The sequence below is a fragment of the Coenobita brevimanus genome, chromosome 86, assembly GCF_032717465.1.
Source record: "Coenobita brevimanus isolate Jiangsu-jjx chromosome 86, ASM3271746v2, whole genome shotgun sequence".
Classification (NCBI taxonomy): Eukaryota; Metazoa; Arthropoda; class Malacostraca; order Decapoda; family Coenobitidae; genus Coenobita; species Coenobita brevimanus.
The window spans coordinates 24,546,487-24,573,072 of record NC_137039.1 but is presented as its reverse complement, the minus strand read 5'-3'; the positions used below and the strand labels follow the sequence as shown (position 1 = coordinate 24,573,072).

At 40.4% G+C, this 26,586-nt stretch overlaps 1 protein-coding gene across 1 annotated transcript in view; it reads right to left on the bottom strand.

The window, feature by feature from the left end:
* Window positions 1-4,249: 4,249 nt before the first annotated feature.
* The window catches only part of LOC145410616 (sodium/glucose cotransporter 4-like), a 64,553-nt gene continuing 42,216 nt past the window's right edge, over window positions 4,250-26,586 (bottom strand). The window contains exons 9-14 of the mRNA XM_080280729.1: window positions 21,035-21,149; window positions 19,154-19,241; window positions 12,501-12,649; window positions 10,704-10,878; window positions 8,676-8,853; window positions 4,250-4,316 (exon numbers count right to left, since the gene is read on the bottom strand). Coding sequence (XP_080136855.1) covers window positions 4,250-4,316; window positions 8,676-8,853; window positions 10,704-10,878; window positions 12,501-12,649; window positions 19,154-19,241; window positions 21,035-21,149 — 772 coding nt within the window. The remainder of the gene's footprint in view (window positions 4,317-8,675; window positions 8,854-10,703; window positions 10,879-12,500; window positions 12,650-19,153; window positions 19,242-21,034; window positions 21,150-26,586) is intronic.

Below are 26,586 nucleotides of genomic sequence, written 5' to 3'. Positions count from 1 at the left end.
AAAAATAAAGGTGAAGGAAGAAGTAGGCGGCACTACATCGAGTGAGTGGATGATGGTCCCCACCACCAACCACAATCACCACCTACCATGCATACATCACTGTACGTAATCTGTAAAACTTACTTTAAAATGGGAAGAAACAGTTTACTGTATATCAATGATAATTAAATACTATTCTGTTTTGGCCTCCATGAGGCCTCCCATTTATGGTCTTAACGTAGAAGCCCCTTGAGCAAGGTCCACCTTGACCTCGGCCTTCACCTTGTGGTTTTCTGAAAGCATTGGCTTCAACCTTCCATCCTGAGGCTTGGCCTCAGCCCCATGCCAATTCAGGTGTGTGTAGGAGGGGCGATAGTATGGATACCAATGCTACTTACAGACTAACACATACAAGCATAACCATTAAAACATTTCCACTTTTACATGCATCACTCTTCCTATGGAAATCCCTTTCCCATTCGTACTTCACCAGTATGGAAAAGGGTTACTTCTGGCTATCACTTTCCTTCTGAGGTGAAGGTCCAGCCCTGCATTGGACTTAATATGAACTGATACACATATAAACAACTGATCCAAGGCCGTGCACATGGGAGAAGTTAGGGGCCCTCCATTTGGAAAGAATGAAAATAATACTAAAAATGCAACTCATTAAATTAAATCCTGTTATGAATGTTACGAGATAGAAAAACAATAGAAAACATTAACATTCTGCAAATTCCAAGGGGCAATTGGGGTTTATTGCTCACGTAGTGCACTCTGGGATGAGTGAGGCTGGTCACTCTCATCTTAAATGTCAGGACCAACTTGCCTAGCCCCTGGCTCCTATGCTCCTCATGGGGCAACACAGGATTAGACGATCAATGAGTGAATGAAATAAAGTGAAAAAACTGTTATGAAAAGTATTTTTTACCCCCCCCCCCTCAAAAATCTTGCTCACGGTCCTGAACTGATCATAGAGCTAGAGACTCCCAGCCACCACCACCCTCTCCATTTCAGACTCCTCTTTGATATGCAAGGTACAGTTCAGTATCATTCTTTTCACCCAAACAGCATACCCACTGTGTGTGAAATTACATACAAATGATATTACAAATTTGGGAGAGACTGGAAAATCAGCATTAATAGTAGCACTGGAACTTTGTTACATAATCTTTTCGTAATTCATTGTGGTCTTAATTGCAAGAAAAGGACATAAGAGAATACATAATGAGGACATACCTTTTCATATCCTTTATAATCATTTTCAAAAGTTTACATAATTGGGAAACTGCCTGTACTGAACTAAAACATATACAGTATTTAAATAATTACCTATATTAGACATAGCTATGTAAGTTGTTAAACTTACTGACAAAACAGAAGGGATAATGTCTAGGAAGATCCTGCCTTCACTCTCGTTATGATCAATCTGGTTTATTAATCATATTACTGGTATACATTTTCATATTTAAATATTTATTTTAAGATTCATATACAGTCAGGTCTCGCTATAAGACAGGGTTGCATCATGTGAAAACCGATTGCATTACGATTTATCATATAGTGGGGTCAATATACAGTAACATGGGTTCAATGGGGCTATGGAGGGTGCCCTCAACCATGAAACCTAAAATGTCCCCCCAAAACTCTGCCATTCACCTGAAGTTTGTCCTACGCCAGTATAAGTCATCACCAACACCATGGGTCCCACTGAGGCTGGGGGACAGTTGGAAGGTCTATATGAACACTCCATGTCCTCAGGAGGAGGTGAGGAGAATCGGGGACAGGAATGCAGTGAGGACAAGGGATAGTGGTGCATTGAAATCAGTGGAGAGTGATGCACTGAGGCCGGTGAAGAGCGATGTGGTGAGGCCAATGGATAATGGAACAGTAAGGGTGGGAGAATGCGGCAGTGTGGTGTACAGGCAAGTCAAGCAGCGATGAAGATGAAGCAGACATGAAGAAGACAGGTGAAGCAGGACACGGCATTCGCACACCACTCGTTCATGGCTTTGGATTTTCCTTGGTGCTGCTGGCGGGGAAGGAGATGGTGATGAGGAGATTGTGGTCTGCCTTTTTCCTAGCTGCCAGGAGCTCCCTGTATGCTTTCAAGTGTTATTCGATGCCATTTGTTGATGTGTCACTCCTCTCTGGGTTTGGGTCCTTGTCCTGTATTACGGCAATGCCCTTGTTCATTATCGCAAGGAACTCCTTCAAGATTTTAATATACAGAAAAAAAAGGTGCCCATCCTCATCACTTTCCTGTGCCTCCACCACTCATTTCCTGAGCTCAGTGAGTTCTTCTGTAGACAGCTGCACAGTGTGGCTGTACAGGAGCTCTTACACATAATTCACATCGACCTCATCAAATTCTGACTCGGTCATGGATGTCTCAACGGACATTTTTAACCGCCGGGAACCCCATGAAGGAGTATACCCAGTCTGGCCACACTTTGTGCCAGACAGTGTTCCATGTGCTCACTGGCACCTCCTTCCACACCACTGTTATATTGTTGATGGTATGCTTGATGTTGAACTTCTTCCAAAAGCACAGCACTGCACTGCTCACCCCAGAGTCACTTGCCCTCAGCATCTGTTCCATGGTGCAGTGGTGGTAGTACACCCTGAGGGTTGCAATGACATTCTGAACCATTGGCTGGAGAAGTGGTGTGTTGGGGGGCAGGTGCACCACTTGGATGTTATCCACCCAGTCCTCCATGCACTCAGGGTGGCTAAGGGCATTGTCAACAAGCAGGAGGAAATGACTCCCAAGGATGCTCCTGCTGGTAAAGGAATGCAAGTGGGGTGACAGGTACCCTGCCATGTATAACTGGCAGAGCATGGAGGTCATCCAGGCCCTGGGGGTCACTCCTCCAAATAACTCTATGGTTCTCTTTTATGAACCCTGCCAGCACCCGGGAGTTCTCCCAGTGGTACATTACGAGCAGCTTGAGCTTCTGGTCCTCTTCTGCACTGGCAACAAGAAGGAGGGAAAGGCAGTCCTTGGCATCCTTGAACCCTGGCACACGCCATTCTTCCCCACTGATATATGTCTTCCTTGATATCTGCCACCAAAACAGACCTGTTCTGTCAAAGTTTACGAACAGCTTTGGAGAATATCCCCCCTCCTCTATAACTGCCTTCAGCTGTAAAACCTCAGCCGCCACTTGGCCTGTGCTAGTACCATGCATGGTCACATGTTTAAGGCCAGCACAGGCCTTCAACTGCTCAAACCAACTCGTGCTGGCCTTGAACTCCTCCTTGGCCTCCATATCTTCCTTAACCTTAAGGTCTTTCCACAGATCGTAAGCCTTACTGTAGATGGAGATGTGGTGAGAAGGCTGCTTTGCTCCGTTCAGGTCATAAACCCACAGACCCAGGAGATGCTCCATCTCTTCCATGACAGGCTCCCTTGCTCTTGTTAGACATTTTGTGGTCGGGGAAGGCACGTTCTGCAACACCATAACTACAGCATCCAATTTTTTTTATGACCATCAAGACTGCGGACGGGGGTGGCTTTAGGGCATCAGCTATCTTACTTGTGCCCTGCCCCTCCTTATGGCTTAACAATGTCTAATTTCACGTCAAGGGAATGGTGACGTCTTGCCCTATTAGTCTTGCCCTCAGCGGCATCAGTAGCACCTGACATGGTTTCCAAGTTCAGAGTTTCACTTGCTTCACTCTCCATTTACTACTGCACACAACACTATTCATAGCATATTTGTACTGTAACTTGGTATTAGCAATGGTCTAAAGCAAGCAAGAAAGTTAAGTAACTCGGAGAACGCAAGGGTGACACATGTATGAGACATGTGAGCGAGTGGGTGAGTGAGACTCAAAGAGTTGGTGCGAAGGCCACTGCCTGTGTAGAACCAAGATGGGGGTCACTGGGCAGCCATGTTGGCTCAGACACCTGACTGTCAGCTTGTGAGTGTGCATCACTAATAAGTCTGCATGAGATTCTTGCAGGCAGCTGTCACAAGTATCATTCTAGTGATATCACAACCAATTTTTAAACATTATTCCGAAAAAAGGTACAACTTTTGAAGTATCATTGTTGCAATTTATCACTCTGTGAACAGTTGTATAATGAGACCTGACTGTACAGCAGAAATTGTAGTTTTCATGTAAACTATCACTGTATGGGTGACAACATCATCTTATTGTTACTGTTGACTGATTTGTGCGGCCATTTTGAATGGAGCACAATTGGTTTAAGTTAATGATGCCGTCCCCCCCTTCAAGGTTGTAGATGAACAGCACATCGATATTAAGCGTAGAAACCCCAGAAGAAGGTGGCGCCAATGAGGACAAACATGGCCATTCCACTGACAATGCTGCAAAGATAGTAGTAAAACAAGTGTGATTTATACTGTACTGATATATTGTTTTCTTCATTCCTATAACTGGCTACTCCAGTACAGAACCTACAAGCAACTGGGGCTGCCACTGAATGCCACAGGTAAGTATGGTGGTAGTTTTGAGCATCCAGATTATACAATTTTGGCCTTAACCCCTCCAATCCAATGGCATTACATTTATGTTTAGAGACCTCTGACCATGCTGGTATGTGTTGATATTATTACATGATAGTGTTCTCCATGTCCTGCAATCTTAAACCATTTTCTACTCTATTCCTTATCCCATCATGGAACTCTGCATGCAGGACTTCATCTCAAGTCTTTCTCACTCTTCCTTGGAGCATTTAATTCTCCACAATCACACCTGCGATTTTCCTCAGCTGGTCATTTTCCCCCTTCCTCCCAAAATATCCAAATAATCCTATCCCACTAGTTCATATTATTTCTTTATTATCTCTTAGGCCAGATCTCTCTCACAATACACAAGTCATTCTCTGCTCTATCATTCTGTGGTGTCCTACTCATCCATCTCAACTTAGTAATTTCTGTGTGTTCCAACCTGCTGGTGCCTCCTTACATCACTGGCAAAGTCTTATATTTTTGTGTAAAGTACCCTTAACTTAGATTAAGACTCATTAGTCAGGAGTGCTAACAGTGCCCTAAACTTCTTTCATTAAGTTCTCATTCTAGCAGGGGAAATTACTTCACCTCCTGCAGTCAGCATGTTCCCCCATGTAACAGAACCCTTCCACACACTGTTGCTGTCACTCTAAACCACTTTCCATTATATCAGCAACAGCTTGAGCACCCCTATATACTGCTCATTGAAAACTTCTCATATCATGCAGTCTACCTCTAACTGTTTCAAATACCACTGTATCTCATTTGGATCCATCTATTACATGTGGTACACAAAACAGAATTCCTCCCCTCTCTTCCTACACAGCACAGGGTCACACACCCTGTTCCACAATATTCCTGCTCTATTGTTTTGTAAGCTGGGTATCAACTTCCTGTTTCTTGTTTCCGTCCCATCCCTCCACTTCTTGTACTTCTCACTGACTTCCTGAATACTATCAGCAGTCTCAAGACTGTTTTATTCACCTTAAGGGAGGTTTTTCAAACAGGAGAGGTAATATAAGTCTCTCATTTTGTTTTTGTTTTGTTTTCATATTTTTCATCATATTAGGGGTCCCTTGATGACATACACATACTTTTTTAATTACAAGCAAGGTAATCATATGTGATTTCCAGCCTACACTCACAAGCCTTCCACACATATGCTCAGGCATGAAGAATTGGCTGGGGGTGGGTTACTTCTCCAGTGGCAGAAAATTATGTTCCTTGATCCTACAGATCAACAGCCCTTCAGGATCACTAAATTACAGCTTGAAAGTATATAGTAGAGCTGCCTGCTCATGTCAGGCATATGCAAGCCAGCACTACAATATATGCCATACATGCATAAATTAGTCCAACATTAGCTCACTCCCTTTTTAATTGCCTCATACGACACAGGAAGACGTTGTTGTGGCCTCAGGCTCATCTGGAACCAGGTAGACTGCAGGCTGAAGTTACCTTGCTCTTGAAGTTCCTCATCCCTTTTTTGGAGAATAGTGGGGGAGCTGAGGGATATATGCATGAATGCATAGTGGAAGTACCCTGTATCTGGTTTTATTAGTGCCATTGTGGGAAAGGATCCTTCACCATTACCAGCCCTCTAACTATCTCCCAATCGCTTTAACATTCTGTATTTCAATAGTTTTCAAGTCTATTCTTAAAAGAAAAACTTTAAAGCATCTTTCCTATCACAACCTTCTTTCTGATTGTCAGTATGCGATCCGCCAGGGATGGCAATCTTCTCATCTATTGTACCTTTCAGATTCCTGGTCAACCTCCTTTTGGGACATTGGTGAAAGCTTTGCCATTGCACTTGACATCTCAAAAGCTTTCGATTGAGTCTGGCATAAATCTTTAATTTCCAAACTTTCCTCTTACGATTTCTATCCATCTATCTGTGTCTTTATCTCGAGCTTCCTTTCTGGCTGTTCTATAGCTCCTGTTGTTGACAGCCAACATTCTTCTCCTAGAGCTATCAATAATGGTGTTCCTCAAGGCTCTGTCCTATCACCAATGCTCTTCCTTTTATTCATCAGTGATATTCTAAGCTGTACATCTAACCCTATCCACTCATATGCTGATGACTCCATCCTTCACCTTTCCATTCGCTTCCCACAACGTCCATTTCAGCAGTTGCTTCAACAAACAGAGGATGAGGCTATGGCACACCTACTATCTGAATTGGCTCATATCTCTGATTGGGGTAAAAAGTAATCTTGTTATTTTTAATGCATCAAAAACTCAGTTCTTACATCTATCAACCTGACAAAATCTTCCAAAAGAATACTCTCCAATTTTTAACAATATCCAGCTTAATCCTGCATCATCTTTAAATATACTTGGGGTTTCATTCTCTCAGGATTTATCTTGGAAAGAACATATTACCACTCTTAAAAATCTACTTCCAAGAGATTAGGTGTGCTAAGCCGACTCTGTGCCTTCGTTACTCCTGCACAGTTGTTGACTTTATACATGGGTTTTATTCGCCCCTCTGTAGAGTACGGCTCTCATGTGTGGGGAGGCTCCCCACATACAGCTCTTCTCAACAACATGGAGTCAAAGGTTTTTTGTCTCATTAACTCTCTTCCTCTTACTGGCTCTCTTCAGCCTCTGTCTCTTTGCTGCACTGTTGCATCTTTCTTTTCTATTGCCACTTCAATGGTCACTGCTCCTCTGAACTGTCTGCTTGCATCCCTCCACCAGTACAACAGGCACATAACACCCATCTAGCAACAAACTCTCATCCCTTTTCTGTCCAACTCTCTAATGCAAGAGTTAACCATTACTCCCAGTCCTTCATAAATGCAACAGGTCAGCTCTGAAACTGTCTTCCTCTGTCTGTATTTCAAACTGCCTATGATCTCCAGTCTTTCAAACGCATTGTGTCCGAGCATCTTGAAATGTACAGATCTTGAATTTGGCTCTCTGTTATCTTGTTTTTGTTTTTTCTTGAAGGGAACGGTTTGTGGGCTCCTGGCCTTTGGTACCTTCTTCCTTGCATTATTTAAAAAAAAAAAAAAAAATTACAGGCAGTACATACTGCAGGTATAAAACACAGTAACAGCCAATCTCATTCTACCCCTCTGAGGTGTAGGGGTCTGAGACTAGGCTACTGTAGTCCAGTACATTTAAGAGTAGATGGACAGCCTATTTCTTTTTGTGGCATTACATGATTTAAAAAGTTCCAATCACTGCCTGGGAATCAAACTTTCGCATTTAAAAAGTTCCAATCACTGCCTGGGAATCAAACTTTTGCAAGACAGTCACTTTGAAAGGGGAATTCTAACCATCAGACTGGCAGGTACCCATAAATTAAGCACAATGCCATAATAAATGTGTAAAATTGGAAAGCCTACAAACAGGTAAGAATCTGTCGTAATGATGCTACCCCGATTACTGAATATTACAACAGAGTTAATACTGAAAACATAATGTAAGGTGCAGACAACAAATCCTCTTTTCTCACAAGGATGAGAGACTGATAAGGAAAGTGTATGTATGTGTGGTGGATGGAGAGATGGGGAGAGCGAAAGCAAGGATGAGGTACAGGGATTGGGTAGAGAGGTAAATGAATAGGGGTGGTGTGAGGAGGGAGGACAAGCTTACGGCAGAGAACAGGGAAACATGGAAATTATTAACTTGCTTTTGGCCACCTCCTAGATTAAAGCATCTGGAATAGACAGCACAACTTACACTTCCCAGTAGACAGACAGACAGATCAATGTACTGTACACTCCTCATTAGACTGGTAAATCAACTTACTCTCCTTATCATATAGCTAATCAGTGTACACTCTCCATCAGACAAATAAATAAACTTAGTCACCCCATTTGATGGACAGATCAATGTACACTCCCCATTAGACATACCATAAAGCAACATACTTTCTCCATTAGACAGATAGATCAATGTACACTCCCCTTTAGACAATTTAATCAACTTACTAACCCCATCAAATAGATATATCAATGTGGACTTTCCATTAGACAAATTAATCAACTTATTCTCTCCATTGGATAGACAGATCAATGTACACTCCCCATTAGACAGATAAATCAACTTACTCTCCCCATTAGACAGATCAATATACACTCCCCATTAGACAGACAAACCAACTTATTCTCCTCACTGGATAGATACATCAATGTACACTCCCCATGAGATTAATCAATTTCCTCTCTCCATTATAAAAACATAATATTTAGATCAACTTACTCTGCCCATGGCTGCTTCTCATGTATAAAAGCTGCTGCCTTCTCTGCCTTTTGCTTTGGTGTGAGATACCTGTCTGGGTCTTCCTGATTGCCTTTATTTATATTCTGTGTATCCACACCACACACACAGTTCAAGCAGCGACGCCATAAAGGGATGTTGCTGGCACCTGGTTCACCAACTATGAAGAAAAGTATTAGCTTTGAAATGGCCATATGGAAAGCATGGAGAATCAGAGACTGACTAGGAGAATGAACATGAATAGGGTGGACAGCAAGAAGGGGAAGGGTGAACCAAGGATGAAATAGGGAGAAAGAGTGAAGAGATATGAGTGAAGGTGGTGTGAGCAGGAGAAAGGGCAGCTTGATGGTGGAGGACATGGTGAAAATGAAGGCAATCTAAGGCCACCCCTTTTAGGATTAATGCATCTGGCTATAAACAGATACACTGAATCCATACATGACTGATATACATTCAGCCCTTATTGTCAGTCCCTTTTTTTCCTGTGTACTTTTTTGTGATAAACACCATTTACATATTTCCAGACAATTTTACTTATATTAGGAAAAACTTTTACTAGTGATGGGTATGCCTAACTCCTCCAGTTCAAAAATACCATCTAAAATAAATAAAACTGTCAAAGAGCAGAATGAATGAAGTGAAATGTCACTGGATTGCAGAGTAAAAGCTCCACTGTTACCTATAAAGCTGATTTGCCAGTTTCCCCCAGTTTTTTGTGTCAGCTGTATGGAAAAAGGTGTGGTATCTTGAAGCACATTCATGGGGTAGTAGTGGTGGTGGTGGTGGTCCACCATCCTCCTTTTAGAAGACTGGGAGGGAACTGAGGGATGATATGGAGGGAACTGAGGGATGTTAGTACAGTATAACCAGGTAGAGGAGCCACCCAATTATATCAACGCCACTGCATGAAGGCATACCACTTCAACACCCATCCCTGAGGCAAAATTAACTAACACTTTACAGAAATTTTCCTCTCACCCCTTAGATCTGTTTCTGCAGGATGAACTACAGCTAAAACACTCTTCTTTCTTTGTTCCTCCTGAAGAAACTGATATGACCTATGACTGTTTTCCCCTTGTAACTAAGATTCTTTTTTTATATTTATTACTATCAACTGTACTTTTTTCTTTTTTTCTTTTTTTAAAGAACAGGAAACATGGTGAGCCTCTACAACTGTCTTTTTATTTTATTTTATTTTTTATTTTTTTGTTATCCCCGGTGAAACAAATAGCTATGACAGAAAATAGATTATGAATGTGTGAGGGTTAGATCAAGAGTCCCCACATTCAGGCAGCCCTACAGAAGTCAGTCATCTGTAACTGATGATCCTTACAGTCAGATGATTTATTTATTTATTTCAATTATATATTGTTTTGCAAACCTGATATATTTTTTTGATTAACAGTAGAAATCTGGTTGCCCTGAGGTTAATGGAAAATTTCTAATGTTGTGACTACAAACGATCTCTGGCTAGCTGAGCAAAAACAGGCAACCTGGCTCACTTGAACTAGGTCTAAAACTGCCATCTTTTCATCCTGAATCCTGAGCGGTAGCAAAAGATTAATGCTAGAATATGGCACTGACTATGAAGACATGCTATGAAAAGGATACAGAACCCTGGCATTGTGTTGGTTCCACTAAGTTACTGGAAATGGGCTATAAAAGAATGAAAATCTCCACCAAGTTAAGGTTAAAAAACTACTGTATAATTATGATTAAAAAATGATGGGAAATGTGTTTGTGAATCTCAATCCTTCATCAGGTGCCAGATAAGGATGCCTTCACAAGGTGGTATTGATATAACCAAGCAGTTATTGTAATGATCCCCAGATATACAAATGTCCCTAGCAGCTTTCCTATTCCCCAAAAGGAGGATGGTTGATGGCAGCAGGGGGACAACTTAAACTTGCTGTCTACTGGGTTCACATTCAGATGAACCTGGGGCTACTACTACTACTACAACCACTACTACTACTACTACAATGGTCTACCAACCTTTTATTAGCCCACCTCCTGGAATGACAGAGCTGACTGAAGATACTGTGCTTCGGTGTCTGCCTTTTTCTTCTGTCTCAAAAGCACTAACTATTTTCTGCCTTTCTTCTTCTGCTGCCTCATTCCTCCACTCCCTGATGGACATTCGCACCTCCGTACTGTACCGGTTCCAGTAGGTAAGGCGGTGCAGCTGCGTAGGGAAGAGACCATAATTACAATCCATCTAGACCATGATTACAATACACCTGGACCACAATTACAATACACCAAGACCACAATTACAATACATCAACACCACAATTACAATACACCAAGACCACGAATACAATACACCAAGACCACAATTACAATACATCTAGACCATGATTACAATACACCAAGACCACGAATACAATACACCCGGACCACATGTACCATTTAATACACCAAGACCACAATTACAATACATCAAGACCACAATTACAATACACCAAGACCACAATTACAATACATCAACACCACAATTACAATACACCAAGACCACAATTACAATACACCAAGACCACAATTACAATACATCAACACCACAATTACAATACACCAAGACCACAATTATATACACATCAAAACCACAATTACAATACACCAAAACAACAATTATAATACACTAATACCACAATTATATATAATGCATCAATATCTCAATTACAATACACCAAGACCATAATTATATACATCCTGACCATAATTACAATACACCAAGACCACAATTACAGTACACTGAGACTGCAATTACAATACACCAAGACCACAATATTATATACAATACATCAAGGCCATAATTACAACACACCAAGACCACAGTTACAATACACCAAGACCACAACTACAATACAATGTGTGTAAACATAAGGAGGGTATTCTAAGTGGTATAGGAGGCTTTGAAGAATCTCATTCCTAAAATGGTAATGTATCTTGCTCATTTCATCATCATCACCATCATCCATTCCTCTTTTTCCATTCTTGGATGGGGTGAGGTTGGGTTCAGAAAGAGAGGAAACAAATGATTGGAGAAACTAATCAAAATCTCTGTGACTGAATGGGCCATCCTCATTCATGCCCTTGGAATCCTGACTCCACTTAACAGGAGCTATGACAATAGATTAATTCTAGAATATGGTGCTAATCACTGAGATGTCCACAGTATTCTTCTATTCTGCTAATGAGCTGGCTATGAGAAATACCTGTATGCTGGAAATGGATGAAAATCACCACCTATTTAAAACAAATGAAATATATCCATCCAATATATTACCCCTATGCCAGGAATCGAACCCTGGACTCTCAGGTGAGAGCCAGACAGCAATCCACTACACCTGAGAGTCCCGAGTTCAATTCCTGGCATGGTGGTAATATACTGGATGACTTTTCCTGTGTAAAGTACAGGTTTCTCTCTTCAGTCTGACCTGCTGTAAGTGCTTGGGATAGATTAAAAGCATCTACTTGACAAGTGCCAGGGGGTTATCTCAACCTCTTCAGGCCCACAATGGAGACAGAGGGATATTGGTAACACAATTGTGACAATGAGAGATAACTTTTACCTGGTCGTGGTGGAGTGGATTGCTGCCTGGCTCTCACCTGAGAGTCCCGGGTTCCATTCCCAGCATAGTGGTAATATATTGGATGATTTTTCCCGTGTAAAGTACAGGTTTCTTTCTTCAAATGAAGTAAAGTTGTGATATTTTCAAACACATTCCCAACTTATAAGGACCGTTTATAAGTTTCTTTTGTTTTACTTCAGAACACAGCATTCTTGATTCATCCTCAACTTACACATTTTTCAGGAATTGGTTGTGTGACATAGGAGATAACAACTGCCACGACCATGGTGATGAGAAGGAGGATGCACCCGAAATGAAGGTAATGTACGTTGCCAACTATTATCTTGATCCATTCTGGCCTCTTGTCCTCTGTGGTGAAATCTGACAGCATAAAGGAAATACTGTATATAATATAGAAGGGACGGGAGGAGACTTTGTACTGCAAAGTAATATTTCTCCCTGTATGAAATAGAGGATGAGATGGAGGAACGGAATGGAGAGGTACTGGGTATATGAGGTGATGAGAGGTGGAAGGATAGCACCCTGATGGCTTGATGGCAGAGAACACTGTGGCATGGAGGGAATTTGTTTTGGCCACTCTTTCCTGAATTAATGTATCTGACCATATATATATATATATATATATATATATATATATATATATATATATAATATAGATAGATAGATAGATAGATAGACAGATATACTGTATATACACAGTAAAATCTCATTATAATGGACTAATTGGGGTCCAAGCCATTCTGAAAAATGCGAAATTCCAATAAAAGCGACATCCAGACTTCCCCCTGCTGATCCAGACTTTGTCCGTTATATCAGACATTAGTCCGGATCACACCAATAATTTTTAAACAGTTTTCACTACCACTGCAGTACTGTACTGTAATATACATTCACTACAATAACCAAAGGGTATGTTATACATAATAATAATGTACTGTACACTGATAAACATGTCTTTTATTTACCTTATTGTGGTGAACATAGCTGAAGGGTCAGGCAGTCTGAACTGTTTCTGGCTTTATCAGACTTTCTCCGATATATAAGAATTTAGTCCCGTAGCTCCTCGATTTCAATAAATGCAAATTCTGGTCTATTGAAGTCAGTTATATCAAGGATTTATTGTACAGATGAAGGTGGTGAAAGCAGTACAGTAAAATCTCGATATAACAGACTTCAATATACAGTACTGGAATTCGCTTTTATCAGAATTGAGGAGCTACTGAACTAAATTCTTATACTGTATATCGGAAAAATTTCAATAAAACCAGAAGAGGTCCAAACTGCCTGATCACTTCAACTATGTTCACTGCAATAAGGTAAATAAAAGACATGTTTATCAGTGTGCAGTACAGTATTATTATATATATTATACCATCTGATTATTGTAGTGAATATATAATACAGTACAGTATTGCAATGGTAGTCAAAACAGTTTAAAAACCATTGGCGGGATCTGGACTAATGTATGATGTCAGAAAAAGTCCAGGTTTGCAGGGGGAAGTCCAGAAGTCGCTTTTATCGGATTTTTTTTTTTTTTTTTTTTTTTTTTTTTTTAATGGCTTGGGCCCCAATTAGTCAATTATAGTGAGGTTTTACTGTATTAGCCTCTTCACTACTGCACAGTGATGGATTTGTTATTCTTGCTACTACCAAAATTATGATGGGTATGTGGGAAGGGCATGTACTGTATTAGACTCAAGGAAGATGGACACACCTGCCCTGTATAGTCCTGGGTCAACCTTGGGCCAAGTGTAGCACCTGTTAGACAACCACAAGGAATGGCAGTCAGTGGGTGGTTACCTTTGTCCCATGAGGTACTACAATGGGAGTGATGTGGAGCCAAGGCCTGGTATCTGGCCTTGCACAAAGCTTCCCGGCAGGGAACAGACTCTATAGTCAAAGTCTGGGATGAGACTACAGCTCAAACGTATCTCCTATACACAGCTTATCCACTTGGGGGTTATGCCTCCTCCTTTTTCCCCGTATCTTGCCACGTGGAGGAACCCTGTTCCAACCCTGGCAAGATGCTGCCTGCCACAGGAAGGCAGCTGCTTGCTTGTGGTCAGTGGATCTGCTCTGCTGGACTACCAGGTAACACCAACATGAACTACCAGATTACTTTATTTTGGTAAGCTGAGTACCCAGGTAGTTCAAAAAATCTAATCTTTAAATGAACTAAATCAACTGCAGATGGCAAGAAGAATAAAAAAAATATGTTACTGAATTGAGGGGGTTAAGATGATTGTTCAAACCAAGCTACATTGATCATCAAATACTGTAAGGTTGGACACATCTCACTCTATTCTCCTTTTGCCTAACCTGGCCCAGATTTTAGTTCTTTTGCGGGTTTCATGTAGCTCAGTGGCAAAATATGATGGTGCTACAACTCTAGAGCATTTGCATGGAACTTCTTTGTAATCAGCAGCAAATTGTACTCTAGAGGTAATCTTTATTATATCATTCAAGATGGAGAAATGACATTTTATAGGACAAATTAAAGTGAAAAGAGTATTGCAACATCTGAAGCATGGAGAGACAGAAAATTGGTCTGTGAGGCAGTATATGGGAAGTTCCCATGAAGTTTAAGCTGTCACAGATATCTACCAACATCTGAGGCATAGTGTGAGAATAGCACTTTGATCTATCTATCTATTGCCAGACGCCTCAATCCCATTTGGGGTGGCCACAAACAAATCACCTCCAAGTCGCCCTGTCCCCCGCCATTTCACTGCCCTGCTCCCAACTCACACCCCCCTCTCTCATATACCTCTCCACCCCATCCCTCCATCTCATCCTCGGCCTCCCCCTCCCTCTTCCCCCCTCCACCTCACTCACATACACTCTCTTCGTCAGTCTTTCACCCTCCATCCTCTCCACATGGCCAAACCACCTCAGTGTGTTCCTCATGACGCTTCCTATCACATCCACATCCACACCACAATGCTCCTTTATATCCTCATTCGTCAGCCTGTCTCTCCATTGTGACTCCACAGGCTCCTCTTAAATAACTCATTTCCACTGCTCTCACTCTTGACTTGTGTCCTTCCAACAACGTCCAAGCTTCACTTCCGTACGTTAGAGCTGGTATCACAATACTGTCATGTAGTAACTTTTTCACTTCCATGCTCACTTCCCTGTTTCTTATCACTGCTTTCAAAGAACCAGCAACCTTTCTTCCCTGCTGTACCCTTTCAAGCACTTCACCCTCCAAACCTCCATCCTTACTCATCACACTACCCAAATACTTAAACGTACTCACATTTTCCAATTCCTCACCATCCAACCTCGCTGTACATTCACTGACTTCACCTCTCTCAAAGACCATCACTATACTCTTCCCTACATTCACCTTTAGATTCCGTTTCTTACACACTCTCCCAAACTCATCCACCAAGCCTTGCAGCTCCCCTTCGTCTTCACTCAGCAACACAGTATCATCTGCAAACAACAGTACAGGAAGTTTCCAAACACTATCCTCTCTCACCAGGGCCACTCCAACATCCACTACCCTACTTTGTACCTCTTTTATTACCCCATCCATGTACAGATTGAACAACCATGGAGACATGACACATCCCTGTTTCAACCCAACTTTCAAAGAGAAAAATTCACTTAGTTCACCATCCACACGCACTGCAGCCTTCGCACCATCTTACATACTCTTCACAGCATTCAACAACTTCCCATCTACTCCATATATTCTTAACACTTTCCAAAATCCTTGTCTATCCACCCTGTCATATGCTTTCTCCAAATCCATGAAAGCCGCATACAACTTCTTTCCCTTCTCTAGAAACTTTTCCACTAAAGATCTAAGAATGAATATCTGATCTACACAACCTCTTCCCTTCCTAAAGCCTCCTTGTTCTTCTCCAACTAATTTCTCTGTTCTTTCTCTAACTCTGTCAATAAGTATCCTACCATACACTTTTCCTATTATACTAAGAAGACAAATGCCCCTATGATTACCACACACTTCTTTTTCCCCTTTTCCCTTGTCCAAGGGAATAATTATACCTGACTTCCAATCCTCCGGGACTCTACCTTCCTCCCAGGCCAATCTGCACATCTTCCACATCCATTCTACTACTATCTCTCCCTCATGCTTCAGTATTTCACCACACACTCCATCAATTCCTGGGGCTTTCCCCGATTTAACTTTCTTCATTGCTTCCACAACTTCTATCCTACTGATTTCTTCCTGTCTTCTCACCTCCCTCCTTCTCCCAGCCATTCCCCAGCCACTTACACTTGCATTACTTCCATCCTCTATGTTCAACAATTCCTTAAAGTGTTCTCTCCATCTGCTCACTTTTTCTCCCTTCTCCACTAGTAATCTACCATTTTTATCTTTCACTCCCCTGCTAACTTCACTTCCACCCTGTCTTACTCTTTTCACCTCTTTCCAGAACATTTTCTTACAGTCCCTCCACTTTACACTCAAATTCCTTCCAAATTCCTCGTCCACTCTCTTCTTACTCTCTCTTACTAATCTTTTCACCTCTTTCTTTCTACATATAACTCTCTCTTCCGCCTCTCAACTTCTTCCACGCCCCTATTTCTCATCCATTCATTGTATGCTTTCTTCTTTTGTGCCACAGCCTGTCTCACCTCTTCAGTCCACCATGCTGTTCCTTGCACCCCCCTCCATCTTCTCTTCCTTCCAAGCATCACATCACATGATGCACATATTTCTTCTGTAAATATCCTACACACACCTTCCACGTCTCCCATCTGCTCCAATTCATATTTGCCCAATCGTTCCTCCACTTCTCTCTTATACTGTGCCTTTTTCTCATCCTCTTGTAACCTTTCCACTCTCCTTGCAACTACTCCTTCCTATCGTCTTTCCTTTCTTCTATTCCTCCATCTTACTTGAATTCTAATTCTGGCCACCACCAAGTAGTGGTCAGAAAGTCCACTCCCCCAACCTCTATAAGCTCTTGCATCCATTACGCATCTTCGCATCCTTTCATCCACACACACATAATCAATCATTGCCTTCCTTTCATTCAGTTCACCACCCACCCTTCTCATCACTCGCGACATATACCTGTGGATCATTTTATGCCTGAAGAGGGTATTGGCTATCACCAACCCCCTCCCAGCACAAATGTCCACTAATGCACTCCCATTCTCATCTATCTCAGCAGGCACACCCCACTCACCAACTATTCCATTCACCTTCACATTCCCAACTTTACCATTCATATCACCGATCAAAAACACTTCCAAACACTTCCAAACTTTTCCATGCACACTTCTACATTTGTCCAGAACTCTTCTCTCACTCTTCTAGCACGATCTTGCGTTGGCACATAAACACACACAATCACCCACATTTGTATTCCAACTTTCAACTTTACCCACACAATCCTTGACCCAACTGATCCATACTGTCTTATGCTCTTCTTCCATCTTTTACTCACAACTATACATATTCCTTCCTTTGCCCTCTCATTCTCACCTACTCCTGCATATATACCCCATCCATACTCCCATTCTCTCACACTTTCTCCTCTCCACTTTGATGCAGTGAATTTTTTATACTCTTTCTTGCTACTACCAAAGTTTCTCCAGTTTGGGACAGTACTTGTATACCAAAAAGGGTAATGGAACTTATGCCTAACTCCTCCATTCTGAATAATCTCTCATAAACTTAATCAATTTATCTGAAAATAACAAGAATAAAGTTTAAAAAATAAAGTACATTCCCAGACTGAAGGGACTAACTGTGAAGTAGTGAAAGTGAAGCCCCCCCCAAGTTTAAGTAAAACTGAACTTTCTGTGCTTTCTACATTCCAACAACCATGCCAGTCCCACTAAGTCTTTGGGCAGTGACAGCTCTGTTTATATAGTTGTGAAATTCTGCAGCATCATTCCACCTTGGATGAGCTGCACACTATATAGGATGGCATGGTCAGAAAAAGGGTATGTAAGGACCTGGCAGGTAGGAAGTAAGTGTGGGTGGCTGGGCTATCACACTGCCATATTGCAGAACTTCTGCCTAACAGAATTCATTTATTCCCTGAACTGCTTCTCTTTGGAACTTGCTTTCCCCAACTAGTTTCTCTCCAAACTTCAACCTACAGCAGTTCCAGTCCAACAGTTACAGATATTTTATGAATGGAGGAAACATGTAATCTGATGTATAAATTTTAAAAATTTGATTGGTTTTTCCTTCCTCTGTTCATCTTGCATTAAAAAAATGGAAGAAAACAGGCTTTAATTAGTACAGAAAAAAATACTCATAGCTTGTGAATATGGAGATACTGAATGTCTTCCAGAGTCGTCTATTTATGATGAATATGGCCTAATAGTAATTGCACCATCACATGTCAGAGTGCTTTGACTATGTATCAGAGGGTAAAGTGCACTAAAAGGTTTGATACTTTTTTAATTAATGTTTTTTGACCTATCAGGTGGAGCCAGGACTCTGGGGATTTCAGTGGTGAGTGAATGGGAGTGTGGCTCAATCAACTGGGCAAATTTTGGTTAGTTTTTCATTCTATCAAACTTATTTCTGGCTCTCTGGACCCTACTTCACCCAACCCTGGGGTGGAATAGGAGGTCTGGAAGATGATAATGATGATGATAATGTCTATATACCAGCTTCTTCAGCCAAGCAGTGGTGTAAATGTACTTTAACATAATAATGGAGATAATTTCTACCACATTTTGGAGAAAGCTAGTTATTTTCCATGCACTTAGAGAGAGAGAGAGAGAGAGAAAAAAAAAATTAACCCCTCCAGGCCCAAGCACATTCTCTGCATTATACTGATCCAACACCATATAGTTTTATTCAGATTAGGAGGAAACCCCTGGGGCTGATAAGGGTAATCAAAAAGAGCCATGCCTACTGACCTCCACATAGAGGAATGGTGAAGGAAAACTCCATGATGAACCTTGCCAATCCAATCACCAGTCCAATGATCAGCCCCCAGAAGGCACCCTGTTGGCAGAAGATTGTTACAATATGATTATTCTAACTTGACAGAGGTTCCAAAGCCTGTTATGGTGCATCTGTTCTAACATGACAGAGAAACCAAAGCTTTGTTACGACGCATACTGTGTATTTGTTCTAACCTGATGACAATCCCTGTTATAAAGCATTTGTTCTTACCTGACACAGATCCCTTTCTGGTATATTTGCTCTTACCTGACACATCCCTTCCTGGTATATTTGTTCTTTCCTGACACAGATCTCTTTCTGGCATATTTGTTCTAACCTGACACAGATCCCTTTCTGGTATATTTGCTCTTACCTGACACAGATCCCTTTCTGGTATATTTGTTCTTACCTGACAAAGATTCCTTTCTGATATATTTGTTCTTACCTGACACAGATCCCTTTCTGGTATATCTGTTCTTACCTGACAAACATCCCTGTTGTAGTGGATTTTACCTAGCCTGATGAAGGCCCATATGGTTGCCAAGTGCCTTTGTTCTAATCGGACAAAAATCCCTAACTTTTGGTACAGTGCATCTACTATAACCTGACACGGTGGCAGGTGGTGGTGACCATCATCCACTCACTTGATGTAGTGCTGCCTACTTCTTGCTTCAACCTGATCATTCTTTTTCTGTCTACCATCCTCTCTTTCTATTTCTCCCATCCTCCTGTCACTTTTTATTACTCTTCTTTCCACCTTTGGTGGCTCTACATTCAACAGGCATAATGGTTTCTTGTAACCCAAGAAACCATTTACAATGCTTGATGGTAACCATAGTATATAACCAAACAGCAGGGTTATGTGGAGCCTACTGTAGCACTCCTGTTTACTGGATGGAGAGATGCAAACACAGCATCTATCCAGGAAGCAAATATTCTCACTCTTTCCAGCACCTTGCTATGGCAAGGTGTTGTCCACGGTAAGGGACATCACTTTACTTCAATGGATGGTCCTGCAGGGGCAGTTGCTTCCCTGCAGTAAATAGGTCTGCTCAACTAGACAGACTGGGGTTGCTTGACACGACAACAATAACTCTAACCTAACAATGAGCCTAGGTTTGCTACAGAGTGTTTGTTCTTACCTAAGATTCCTAATTCTGATCAGCTCAGTTGATGGCCAGTTTTCTTAGACTCGTGGATCAGTTTAACTATAGCCATCTGGTTTTCACCTGAAGGAACTGGACCACTCCCACAACCTGATTAAAATGTCATGGTTGTATGAAATTTAATGAACAATGATTCTGATATGGGAATGAGCCTCCATGATTACTTGTCAGAGTGAGCCTCAAATCTGATTAAAGCTGGCCATCAACTGGGCTATAAGAAGTAAAGGGACTTCTTGTAAGATCAGATTGAAATGCACTGCTGAAATAACCAAGGAGTCTATTTACTAACTCACAGCTAAAGCCCACTGAAATTGATGCAGCCATGCAGTATGCATCCAAGCTGTGGGAGTGGCCTACTTCCATCAGGTGAAGATAGTTGGTTTCTTGAGATTATATTTACTCATTATATTTACAAACAGTTGAAATTACAGTGAATCATTGTTATATGTTCCCCTCCCCCCTTTTTTTTGATCCACGATAACCACAGAAATAATAAAAAAATTTACTATTCAAGTTCCATTGCAATCCATTTTGCCAAATCCCCCAACCTACAAGTACAGCACTAATTGTATTGGAAGAATTGTGATACTCTGGTACACATCCCTGATGCATAACAAGAACTGTCTGTGCTGTATGCCTAATTCTGACTTCAGTGTGACATCAACTACTGTAAAACTTTGGACTTACTGGCTCTGTGGTGCGGTTCCAGAAGATGGCAAGCAGATAGATGCCACAGATAGGAGGTGAGAGGAAGGAGGAGATGCTTTGAATGTACACAAACAGCTGACCACTTGCAGTGTTCCTTTGGAGATTAAGGGCCTTGTTATGAAAATGGCATAACAAAGGTTTGGACAAGACTTTAGGTTTTAACTAAGATAATTATGTGCTGATGACAGAACACGTCTGACATTGCTGTATTATTACTGACTACAATGTTTCATTTTAGTTGAGTTTGATCACATCTAACAGTTACAGGTGTTCCATAAATGACCCTGAAATATCTGGGGCTTGTTTGTATCTTTGAATTCTTATCTGTCATAAAATGACAGTAACTGTTTTAGAGCTTTCCTGAACACTGAAATAAAGTAGCAAGTGTAATTTTTATGGTGTGTGTGTGTGTTCTTACCTAATTGTTCTTACCTAATTGTATCTTTACAGGAATGAGTCAAGCTCGTACTGTACCGTGTCTTAAACCATATTTATCGTACATATCCTTAAATTTGTGAATTGTTTTGGCACACACTATTTCATTCGGCAGTGGATTCCATTGATCAATTGCTCTGTTTGGGAAACTGAATTTCCTTACGTCTTTATCACCTCTCTTCTTATGCAGTTTTTTGCAGTGTCCTCTTGCTGATGCTTCTCTATATGTTAAGTAATCATTTATGTCTATTTTCTCCTTTCCTGATATGCACTTATACTGTACAGCATTATCATGTCACCTCTTTTCCTTCTCTCCTGTAGTGTTGGTAGATTCAGTTTATTTAGTCTTTCTTCGTAGCTTAGGTCCTTTAAGCTTGGTATCCATCTTGTAGCGGCCCTTTGCACTTTTTCAATCTTGTCTATATGCTTTTTGAGATGAGGACTCCAGACTACTGATGCATATTCCAGGGTTGGTCTAATGAATGATGTTATTATCCTTCTTAGCATGTCTTCATTTATGTATGTGAATGCTATTCTCATACTGCAAGCAGTGTATACATGTTCCATACCTTCTCGCTGATGTGGTCAGCTGGAGATAGTCTGTTATTGATAATCACGCCTAGGTCTTTCTCTCTTTCTGATGTGTATAGGGTTTTATTTCCTAACTTATAATCCCAATCAGGTCTTTTTCCACTTTTACCAAACTTGATTACATGACACTTGTCCACATTGAATTCCATTTGCCATGTACTACTCCATTCATGAAGTTTATTTAATTCTTCTTGTAGCTCCCTACAAGAGTCTGTGCTAGTAATTCTCCTTTGTATTTTTGCATCATCTGCAAACATATTCAGATAGCTCTCATTTCCAGTGTTACTGTTTATATCATTTATATACACTAAAAACATGATTGGTGCCAGCACCGAACCCTGTGGTGCTCCACAAGCCCCTACACCGCGGGCTTGTTTACCAATGACTTGCATGTGCCGCGGGGTTATTCGGGCTCCGACAGACTCTCAAAAAATATTTGCCAAAAATCAGTTATTAGTCCTAGAATAATAAAATTACATATGCTTATGGCACATACATTCAGCTTTCTCCTGGAATGATTGTTGAGCCTTCGTCGGTTACCATAGGACTTGTGGAGACCTCTGAAGTAGGGTAACGAAGTCTCCACTTTACACTTCCCGACAACCCGTAATATGATTACCACAGCCAGATACAAACACTATAAACACTATTCTACAATTTTCAAGTAGTTTGGGATCCATACTCAAAAAAAAAAACACTGTGAAAGCAATGGAAATTACGAGCACGTCTGATCGTCGCACTGGCACTAGTTCGCTCTTGGTAGTCTGTCATTTATTATTCATAAAACCCCTCACACTTTATATTTCTATTACTATATAACACTTATATATATCTACAGTCTTTATCCATAAGTTTCCTTCAGTAGTATTAGTTTATTGTCACTGTAGGGATTCAATTTCTTTCAGTAAAATACGTAGCATTCACTTTCTCGTCCTGTATACTGGCATTGAGAGTGAATGTCACTTTCATCTTCACTCTCATAACTCATAGCATTCAGACATGCTAGAGTGAAACTTTCACTTTCATTACTCCTAGGGTATATACTCGTATTCTTATAATACTACTCATTTACATTTCTGTTTACGTTCTCTATTTTATTTATGTTATTTACATTTCTATTTTATTTACACTGTGTTGTGCACTGTCACTTGAAATAACTTATAAAACTATTTTCCATTGTTCACGTATATTTACATTCATTACTTTCACTTGCTGTTTACACATTATTTACACATTATTTACAATTCCACTTGCACTGTTTTACTCAATAGAAAGATCGTAGTCACTCTTTTATCAATTGTCAGCCCTTTACCTCTTTCCACACGAGGTTTAGTAGGGGGTAAAGGTCACAGAGCCATTTGCATGGGGGTGAAAAAAGGCCTTGAAGTCAGCAAGATGAAACATACGTCCTCTCACTTCGGAAGATGAGAGTACACTGATAACGCAGGGCCAGCCAGCCTGGAGGCCTGTTTTAGGGGTTATTCAGAGTTACCAATATTACTTCTTGAAACAGCTAAGTCTAGCACTAATATGATTGGCAGGAAATCTAGACAATACATTATAAATTAGGTAGTTCCAGGTGAATGTAAATATCACTTAGGCTTCTCCCTTCCCTCCTTACATGTATATTTATTACGAAAATAGATTATACGGCATATTTCAAGGGGAAAAAAACAGCGAAAATTAGCGAACGAGTGCACGTGAGGTGTTGTCAGGTGATAATTAGCCAATTCCAGGTGTATGGCACTCTCACTTACCTGATTTCTTTCTTGTATATATTATTTGGTATAAGAATACGACATAGGGCTTATTTCAATGGATGAAATCAGTGAAAAATTCCAGGGAAGATTTACTTAGCGTAGCATGGCCAGGCAGGAGAGAGAATAGGGTAATGGTGGGGGGGTAGGGAGGGGAGTCAAGAACGGGGAGAAATGGCTAAATTGTCAACAATGGATGGGAGTACAGATGAGATTAGGAGTGCTGACTAGTGTTGGACATTGTCAGTACTGATAGATGATACAAGCCCCCACTTGGAAGCCCGGGTGAATTCAAAATAACACAGAATCACAAAAGCGACGCCCCGCGGTATGATCCCTTGCTCCCAAGCGTCACGAAAGTGACGCCCCGCGGTTAAGGGGCTAGTCACTTCTTTCCATGATGAGTAGTTTCCTCTTAGTACTGTCCTCATTTCTCTTTTTATGAGAAAGTCTTGCATCCAACAAAACAGTTTGCCTCGAATTCCTCCTTGATGGTACAGTTTCCATAAAAGTGTTTGGTGTGGTACTGTGTCAAAAGCTTTCTTGAAATCTAAATAGATACTGTCCACCCATTCTTCCCTTTCCTGTACTGTGTTTGTTACTCTGTCATAGTAGCTCAACAGATTAGTAACACATGATTTTCCTTTTCTGAAACCAAACTGTCTTTCTGTTATCATACTGTGTTCTTCTAGATGATTTACCCAAGCTTTTCTTATAAGTTTTTCTAATACCTTGCTTACAACACTGGTCAGTGATACTGGTCGGTAGTTGAGAGGATTTTGTCTATTTCCTTTCTTGAATAAGGGGACAATATTTGCTTTTTTCCAAATATCAGGTAGTTTCCCTTGACTCAAGGATTTCTTGAAAATTAAAAATAATGGTTTACTTAACTCCTTTGCACATTCTCGTAATACCCAACATGAAATTTCATCAGGACCACTTGCTTTTCCTCTGTCTAATCTACTTAACTCCTCCTGTATTACTTTTTCTGCTATTTGTATATCTGGTAGTATGTGTGGACATGCATGTTCCACATAGTCCCTCTCAAAATTTTTTTCTTCTTTAAAAACTAATTGGAAATTCTTATTTAGTACTTCACAAATATCTTTCTCTTGTGTATAAGTGATTCCTTCATCCGTAATGGATTGTATTATATCTTTTACTTTGGTTTTGCTTCTGATATAGCTGTAAAACAGCTTTGGTTGATCACTACTTTTATTTATTATATCCTCCTCAAACTGTTTTTGGGCTTCCCTCCTTATTCTTGTATAGTCGTTTCTTGCCTGTTTGTAATTATTATACGCCCTTTCACTATTGTGTCTTCTGTATCTATTCCACAACAAATCTCTTCTTTCTTTTGATTTTTTACATTCTGTACTGAACCATTTCTGTATTTTCTTATCTGCTTCTTTGTGCTGTGGGATGTACTTCTGGACTCCTATTTCATAAAATTCACAAAAATTTTTATATACAGCATTTAAATCTTGTCCTCTAAGCTCATTTTCCCAATCAACTTCTAAGAAATACTTCTTTAGGTCTTGATAATTTCCCTTTTTATAGTTTAGGCTCTTTTTGTAAATGTCATTGCTATTTACTATGTCATATGCTATCCTGAAGTTATAATTTAGTACTGCATGATCGCTTTTGCCAAGTGGAGGGTGATATATTAAACTGTCAGTGTCATTTTCTTGCCTAGTAAATATTAGATCTAGCACTGAAGGTACATCAAGTCCTCTTTTTCTGGTGGTCTCCCTCACATGTTGCGTTAAGAAAAACTCTTGTACGAGATCCAGGAGCTTTTGGTCCCAACAGCTTTCTTGGCTATTTATATCTAGAGTATTCCAATTTATATTTGTATTGAAGTCCCCAGTTAGTATAATTCTTTCCGATTTCTCTTCCATTTTATGTAGCAATGATCTTATACTCTGAATTGTACTCTCTGCCAGGTCCTCATATTCATCTCTTTCCCATGTGTTTGATCTGGGTGGCATGTACAAATTGGCTACAATTACTTTACCTTCAGATGTGTCGATCTCTACTGCAATCAGTTCTACTTGTGATGGTATATCTAGGTTTATTTCCTTGACTTTTAGCTTTTTCTTAGTTAATATTATAATTCCTCCTCCTTTTTTTAAATTTCTGTCTCTTCTCCATATATTGTATTCCTCTAAGTTTAGTATGTCATTGGATATCCTTGGTGTTAATTTTGTCTCAGTTAGGCATATTATTTGTGGTTCATTTTCTCTGACATAATCATTCATCTCTAGTAATTTAGATACCATTCCATCCACACTTGAGTACATCAACTTTATCATCTTGTTTATATACTTGTCATGACATGGTTCTACTACCTTCCTCCTTTTTCTTCCATCCTGTTTGTGTACCACTTTCGTACCTGCAATCCTATTACTTTGTAAAAAAATTTCTTCTTCTCCTCTTCTGATCTTCCCTCATTTTTTGTTTTTGCTTCCTCCCTTTTCTCTTTCAGTAATTCCAGCTCCTCTTGAGTTAGGCAACTTTTTATCCATACATTTTTGAACTCCTTTTTTTCCATAAGATTCTTTTTTCATTTTTTAGTATCTCTTCCACGGTGTTTACACTCTGGAAAGTCACCTTTAGAGGTCTTGTCTTGCTTTTCTCGTATTTCCCTAACCTTTTGTGTTCCTCTATGTCTTTTCTACAGATTTCCTCTGATACTTCTTTCAGTAAGCTCATTACATTTGCCATCCCCTTTTTGTCTCTAGTGAT